General features: G+C 30.0%; 1 protein-coding gene across 2 annotated transcripts in view; it reads right to left on the bottom strand.

Moving 5' to 3' along the window:
* LOC108685079 overlaps positions 1-8,274 on the bottom strand; it is a 19,410-nt gene that overhangs the window by 8,749 nt on the left and 2,387 nt on the right. The window contains exons 4-13 of one of the 2 annotated variants that reach the window (XM_018189709.1): positions 8,020-8,131; positions 7,740-7,943; positions 5,803-5,906; positions 5,519-5,651; positions 5,135-5,395; positions 4,803-5,037; positions 4,358-4,706; positions 2,294-2,435; positions 1,274-1,523; positions 520-567 (exon numbers count right to left, since the gene is read on the bottom strand). In XM_018189709.1, coding sequence (XP_018045198.1) covers positions 520-567; positions 1,274-1,523; positions 2,294-2,435; positions 4,358-4,706; positions 4,803-5,037; positions 5,135-5,395; positions 5,519-5,651; positions 5,803-5,906; positions 7,740-7,943; positions 8,020-8,131 — 1,838 coding nt within the window. The remainder of the gene's footprint in view (positions 1-519; positions 568-1,273; positions 1,524-2,293; positions 2,436-4,357; positions 4,707-4,802; positions 5,038-5,134; positions 5,396-5,518; positions 5,652-5,802; positions 5,907-7,739; positions 7,944-8,019; positions 8,132-8,274) is intronic. The other variant, XM_018189710.1, reaches the window with a different exon arrangement.

Genomic DNA, 8,274 nt, shown 5'->3' with positions numbered 1-8,274 from the left:
TAAATTTTAATTTAATAAATTTTAATTTAGTAAATTAAAAATTAATTATAATAAAAAATTCAAAAATTAAACTTATTATATTTTAGTATTTATATTGTAAACTACATCTATAAAGCTTTATATATATAAAGCTTTATATATACTGATGTATAAGAAACAAATGTTAAACTAATGAAATTATGCATATTCCATATGCATAAAAAGAAAAAAATCTCTTCACATATATATCACATTTTAAATAAACAGTTTGTCAGAACTTGTCATTTGATGAACTAACTACTGAGTTTCATAAATTTTCTGGCATACTTGATATACAACTTAGATTGAAAACGATGAAAGACAATGGTTATAACTACAGCTTCAAAACCTCACATAGCGATGATGGCAAAAGGAAGAAACCAAGTATTAAGATAGCGAGCGAATGACTTTCAAACCAAGTATAGATTAATAGATTAATACAGGAATAAGAGGAGGAAGAGAGATGATGAAGGATAGTGTAAGAAGGATTTTATGCATTACCTCCAGCAATAGCAGCAGTCTTTGACCCGATTTTATTCTTCTTTCCCGCTAAGAAAGAATCAAAATATTAATAAATATTTCAATCTTATAATAAAAGATGTATGTTCATTTTGGAGGACTAACATACAGTATCTATAAAGTCTAACTCAGACTCGAAAACGACTGTATATATGGAAAAACGTTTCATACGAACAACTTTCATACGAAAGTTGTAGGATAGGATAGCAAGATCATTGAAGATCATTCCTCTTATTTTCATATGTACATAAAAGTAAATTTTAAGTGAAAAAATGAAAATAAGAGAAATAACTTCTAATAATCTTGATCTTAATAATTAAAAATCAGTCCAGAGCATGATCCTGTTATTCAGAGTATGATTTTGAACAACATTCAAAAGGTTTTAGCCACTGCTCGGACATCTCGGGTGTAATACTTTGATAATGGCTTTGATATAACTTTCAATCCTCATAACTCGAAAAGTACTAAATGAAAATGAATTTTATTGTAGTGAAAAGTTCTCGGGGTGAGCTAGATAAGAATATGCAATCAAAAATAGGGAGTTCTATTTATGAAAACATCAATCACATTAACTTAATCTTGAGAAGGTTCCTCAAAGTCAATATTTTCATTACATTCCCCCTTAATATCCTACAATTTTCGTATAAAACATTTTTCTATATCTATAACCATATCATTTCCGAGATATAAGGGTCAGACTTTATACACATTCCTTTAGAATTTTAACGAGACTTACTTGGCAGGCTAAAGGGTGCAGATTCAAAAGGATCTTCTGGTAATTCCGTATATGTCATAACAAGGCTTTCGCGACTTTTTACCCCACTAATACTGGTGTTGCTTCCTCTCCTTATTTTATCAAATTCAGCACCAAAGATATGATCTTCCGTTAACTGATTAAAAGGTTGTACATCCTCAAACGGATTCCACGTTGCTACGTCTGCGCTCAATGACCTTTCTTCTGATCCCATTAGGCTTGAAAGTTCACCCTGATAAAAATGTAAGCAAACTTTAATATTAACTATTTTCAAAAAATATTTTCAATATCAATAGTTACTTGAAGATGAGAGATTATCATTAATGCTAGTGCAGTGCATAAAATAATAATAATAATAATAATAATAATAATAATAATAATAATAACAACAACAACAACAACAACAACAACAACAACACAACAACAAATACAAATATATATTAAAAAACGAGATTCTAAGTAAATAAAAATAAAATAAAATTTCACATTTTACATATAATCTACACGATTTTTCATTCAAATAAATTTTTATTTCATATTTTTTATTGAATAATTTTCCAATGTCTCTAAAACAACTTTTCGTGTATATAATATTATGGCGAATGCCATAATTGGAAGCATTAATGCATATTAAAGCCGTTGTACGCTGATTTCATTTGAATATAAAATTTCATTTGAGTATAAAAATGAAATGCAAATATTTCAAATTATGAAATAAATATTGTACATATTTCACCTAATAGTATAATAAAATGTATTGAGCATTTTATGATTTAATCAATTCCTATGTTTATTTATAAACATATTTTTATTTTGTGTATGACAGTTTTAATGTGCACCAATGCGCACTAAGTGCGTTCAATCGAATTCGCTGATATAAACTTTTTTAAACTTATAGTAAATATAGAACGGAAATTTTTCCAATAATGTAAAACGCGATTCGTATTTTGTCAACGTCGTTCAACAAAAATAAATATAAAATTGTGCGCTTTATGTACTTACAACACGTACATGCGAAGCACTAGTTGCTATACAAGGCCTTGTGTCACTTGGAAGTTCTGGTGGCGTAGTTGGATCATCTGAACGTGGCTTGACCGAAGCCTCATATGGCGCTAAGAATTGAGTGGTTTCAGTTGCAAATGCTCTGTAAATGTCGAAACGATGATTATAATATATAAATATATAAATAAAAATATCTTAGATATTTAGATCTTACGAAGAGGAATATTCTTAAAATATAAATATGTTATAGATCGGCCTGATAAAAAGTCTCCACAGGCACAACTGTAATAAAAATGAACCGTTTGACCTCCATATCATTTTTCGAAATGGATTAATACTATAATTTCTATTTTTTTTATTTTCAACGTGTACGATGCATTCCTACGTCATTATTTGCACTTTCTATGTATATTTTTAAGTAAAAAGTTATAAGGATAATAATATAAATTCATTTAATTGTTTCTCACAAATCAGGGTGCTTTTGATTATTGTGATTTTTGTATTACAAGATTTAATTAAAAAATGAATTTTTATTATTAAAAAAATAATTTTCTTACAAAAAAGAAATATTTAATTGATAAAAACTAATATGAGTAATTATAAAAACAACTGTTGTAAAAAATAGCTCTAAAAGAATTGTTTGTAAAAATAATTATGAAAACAACTGATTTAAAGGGAAGTCTAAAGTAAAGGTCAAACTCCGACGAAATCATTAGAGGTCGCGCCGCGCACCACACATCGACATGTCTTTTTATACTATCACAACAATATATCTCACGCAACCTATGATACAGGCAGTCACACAGTGTCAATTTTCGTATAAGAAATTCATCGCGATAAAGCATCTAAGTAATTCTAAGAACTCGAAGTTGTTTGTTCGTGTAAATTATGTGTCTGGATATCATTATTTCGTACGTACAGGTTTCAAAGTTTTTATATCAAATCTTATCACAACTTGACAGCTAACTTGACGCCATGTTACACTAAGATGGTAAAAAATATATCAATTTCGAAATTTGTTATCGTTCTCAGCATATACTCCACTTTCCAGACACGTATTGTGTAATGTGTATACTTTAATTCTGGGAAAAGGATTTTCGAATCGGTGAAAGAGAAAAAAAGTATTTCTTATACAAAAATTATACGTGTGCTTACGTGATAAAACAGACATCTTTAGGATTCCCTTAAAGAAGCTCTGAAAAGAATTAATAGATCGCAGGAGTTCAAGCACGATCTCGGGATGCGTACAAAGATTCGCTACGTACAAGTCAGATGTTCACTGAAATGACATAACAATAATAAATTCGACTGGCACGGTCTACTCAATATAAATAAACGTGCAGCAGTTCTTCGTGTGCACTCCATAATCGTGCCAAAAATTTCGCACTCTAGACCTAAAGCAATACAGCGTTGACTTAAATCTCAAAAATCAAGTTATCGACTTCGATATCCTTACAGCTTTTTTGTAACAAACAATTAAGTCAATCTTATCCTTGTAATTTTTTTACTTAAAAATATACACAGAAAGAATAATAACGTAGAAATGCATCATACTCGTTGAAAATAAGATATTGTAGTATTAGCCCGTTTTGAAAAATGACGCCTCGTAGAGATCAAACGATTCATTACAGGGAGACTTTTTGTCGACAAGATCTACAACATATCAAATTTTCAGACAATTCAACCGAAATTCAATTTCCATAAGATTTGTGTAGGGTCCTTTGATCATTAAATTGTTGATTTTTTCTTATACAAATATTCCAAAAATAAATATGCATTCATAATATTTCTATTTATAATATTTCATACATTGTTGCAAAATTACAATCTTTTTGCTACAAGTTCTTTTTATTTTTTTAGAAGACACTTTCTCGGAATCCGGTCGAATATCTGACTCGAAGAAATTGCCTTCTCGGATATTCGATCGGATACCGGATATCCGATAATTTTGTGATCCAGTGCATCCCTAATATTCCCTAATATTATAATAATAAATTTTATAAATTTTCATAAAATCCTATAGATATAAGATATAAAAGAAGAATTTTAAATATAGAGACTTACTTATTAAAAGCACTCGTGTCACTGACGTTTCTCCTATGACGTGAGGACGATAATGTCGGACTGTCAGGCGGAGATATGCTCGAACTTATATTTTGACTCAAACTTTCTGTCTTATTAACCGGTTTCGGCAAAGCCGGTGGCGTCACCGTTGGTGGAATCGCCTTGTTAGGCCCTGTCGGAATGGATAATTTCGACGGTAATGAAGTGACTGGCGGATATTTGGATGACGATGGATAACTAGGATTAGATAGTTTCGGAAGAATCTTGCCGGGTTTCGGTGCAACAGGAGGTGGTATTTTGGCAGGTGGCGGCATTGCTCTCGCATCATCCTTGAATGGATCTGGATATCCTGTAAAAGCGGCAATGTGAAAAAAAGATCATTTGATCATTTTTACTTTATTTGCTTTTACTTCGTGGTACTTAGATGTATCGTTACTTAGATTACCTGACGGCGGAAATAGAGCTTCCAAATTTTTCTCGTTCATGTTTGTCGTAGCTCTCGCATCGTGCTGCCTCGAATCGAAGTAAAATGCATTTTTATCTTGAACAGTAACGGGTGACTGCTGAGTTAAAGGAGAATGACTGATCATTGGGCTCTGTGATTGACCGTACTGCGACGGTTGTCCCTGCGACTGGCCAAAGGGAACATTTTGACTGGGGGTGCAAACGTGTGGCGATACCTGATAGAACGAAACGATTATATTAAGAGTTTGCTAAAGATTGCTTAAACATTTTCAAGCAGAGAAATCGAGTACGCAATCGATTTGTTAACCTTACTTGAACATAAGAGATAGAATTTGACGGCGTAGTTTGCGTCTGATTTCCTTGACCTGATATTTGTCCTACGATTTGACCACTCAAATTGATCGGTCCCGCGCTAACGGCTTGCCCCTTTGGTCTTTGCCTCGGCGTCACAGATGTGCCCTCAACCGTCGTTATAGGCGTAGGTTTCGGAGTTTTTACAGATGCCGATCTTTTAATATTTTCGGATTCCATAGGTGGGCATGATAACGAATCTATCGTTGGAATTGGGATTTTCTGTAAAGATAAAGTAGCAAAAACTAACGTAAGTTATAAAAAAAAAAGTACAAAGTAAGAGACATGTTTGATATAAATTTGCAATACTATTATATAGTTGTTTAAGTATTACAATGTACATACATGTAAATTTTGCACAGGGCACTCTTTGCCCTGAATTTGAAAAGCAATTGCGGAAACTTGATAAATATCAGGACGTATGTCAGGATCTGGCTCAAGCATATATCGAATTAAACAATGGAGTGCTCTACTATATCTGTAACATAAAAATATTTTATCCAATCTACTTAATATATATATATGTTATTCATTTACTTTACTCATTTACTTTATTCATTAAATAGTTAAATTAATTCGTTAAGTAATTAAAATTGGAGTAATTTGTGTCTACATAATTTTTCACATACCTTGAATTATCCGGTATAGTGAAATTTCCAGATTGTATGGCAAGCGTGCTTTCGCCAAACGGTAGTGTAAAAAAGCAGAGTTTATACAACAAACATCCTAAAGCCTGAAAGACAGAAATTGTATGTAAAAGACTCGCCGATAAGATTTTCTTAATTTTATTTGCATATCACTTCCTTTGAAAATAACACATTTAAAAAACAATTTTCGAATTATTAGCATGAATGAATTAAAGTCCAGATTATCGAGCCGAATCTTAAGCATTTATTACGTAACATTGGCAAAAGACAATAAAATATTTACCGAAATACTCGCGGCTTCGACTCAATATTCGATAATTTGAACACATCTTTAGACAAATATTATCTTATCAATATATTATAAAAAATAAACTAATTTCTAAAAAAATCGTTGAAAAACATTATGACTTCTAATTTTTATTTCAAAAAAGTGAATCATAACAATTTTAAACAGATTTAAAAAAAGTAAAAAAATCATAATAACTCACAAAAAAAATAGTTTGAAGGGTTACATACACTGAAAGTAAAATGTAATAAATATTGGTTTTGAATAGTGCCAGTTAAATATTTATTAAATGTAATATGCATATATTTATATGTACATATATTTATTTGATACAAAAATCGTTCATTTGATTAATTAAATTTTTTTATTTAACAAATAAATTTGTTTTTCATAAATAAATATCATATTAATATTTCAAACAATTATTTATTAAAATTTAATACCTTTTTTCAATGGCTCAACGCCAAATTGACGTATTTTGAGATATTTTTTTTGGGCAAAGAATAAAATAAATTAAAAAATTAATAATTTCACGTTTTTTAATATTTTATTTATATAAAAAATTATTCCGTCCAATTTGATTATAAATAATTTCCATAATCTGCAAAAAATCCCGGCTCTATAAGCAACATTCTAACTTTTTATGGAAAAATTATTAAGGCTCGATTTTTTATTATCTGGTTAATTTATGGTTAGGCTTAACCCTTAAAAGGGCTTTATCTATGATGAAATTCATTAAATGAAACATCAGGTTTTACCAACTTACCACAAATTAATAAAATGATAATGAAAAACTGGGTCTAAAAAGTATTAAAATTCCAGTATTGTCTTCTAAAATAATGTTGTAACTAAGGACCATCGGCTTTGGAATTTATGAAAAATAAAATTAAGCCATTTGGAAAAAAAATCAATTTTTCATCTAAAATTCAGACTTTTAAACTTATTAGAAAAGTATTAAAAATCAAATTTAAAAAAATAAGCCAATGGCCCTTAGGACATTAATTTAGAAAACAATATTGAAATTTTAATATTTTTGTATTTCTAGAGGAAGTTAGGATGCTGCTCATGGAACATCTTAACTTTCTGTAGAAATTTTCGTGTGGTGGCTGCAGAAATTACAAAGTCCATATATAACCAAATTGAAAATTTTTTTATATAAATAATATTAGGTATGGGAAAAAGTTCGTGGCGTTTTTCCCATTAGATGGCATTAAAAAATGCCACGAACTTTTTCCCACACCTAATATATCAAGAAATAATATTAAATTATTATAATATTTTAATTTTACTCTCTTTTTGAAAAAATCCCAAAATAATGATCAATTTTTCGGCGTCCAGAATATATGTAACTTTCTTTAAAAAAATCTTCGCGACTCCAAATGGGTAATTTTACAAAATAAAAAAATCGTCTCGAAAGATAGCTTTTTAAAGTTGTAAAACGAAAATGACATTTGATCATGTTAAAACATATTCTTTTTTGCCAATATTATTTTGTCAGTCAATAATTTTCTGTCAAATTAAAAAATAATTTTTCCTTCTTTCCGAGGAACTTAATTTTGAATTGTGTCACTTTTAAAATAAAGGAATATCACAATGTATATACATATAAACGTAAGTAATATGTATTACTCACCCAAATATCTGCTTTTGTAGTAATAGGCTTTCCACAGTACATATCAACCATTTCAGGTGCTCTATAGCTTAAAGTGGTGTATTTCTTTATTTCTTCCTCGACTACAGCAGCACCGTGAACACCGGGATTAAGAACCTTTCCCGTCGCAGATCCAAAATCACACAAAACGTAATGACCGCTGTCAGCGAGCAATATATTTTCCACCTATCGCAAGACAATTAAACGTAGCTCACGATATTTCCAGTGACATTACATAATATCCATTAATTAAGTAATTCACCTTGAGATCTCTATGAATTATGGGCGTTTGACAGTGATGCAATCTTGACACAGCTTCACAAACGTCACAAAAAATTTGTAAAACTTCTGATTCACTGAAACCTGTTTGCAACCTAGAAATAAGAAATTAAATTAATGTATAATTAATGTACGCCATAAATTTTAATATTATTAGATGAGCAAAGATAGTAATGGGTAATATTTTGCAATTATTTGAAAAATTAGATACAGACATTATTATATTAGATATGGCATT

The sequence above is a fragment of the Atta colombica genome, unplaced genomic scaffold (assembly GCF_001594045.1).
Source record: "Atta colombica isolate Treedump-2 unplaced genomic scaffold, Acol1.0 scaffold145, whole genome shotgun sequence".
Classification (NCBI taxonomy): Eukaryota; Metazoa; Arthropoda; class Insecta; order Hymenoptera; family Formicidae; genus Atta; species Atta colombica.
This window is presented reverse-complemented; position numbering and strand designations above follow the sequence as displayed.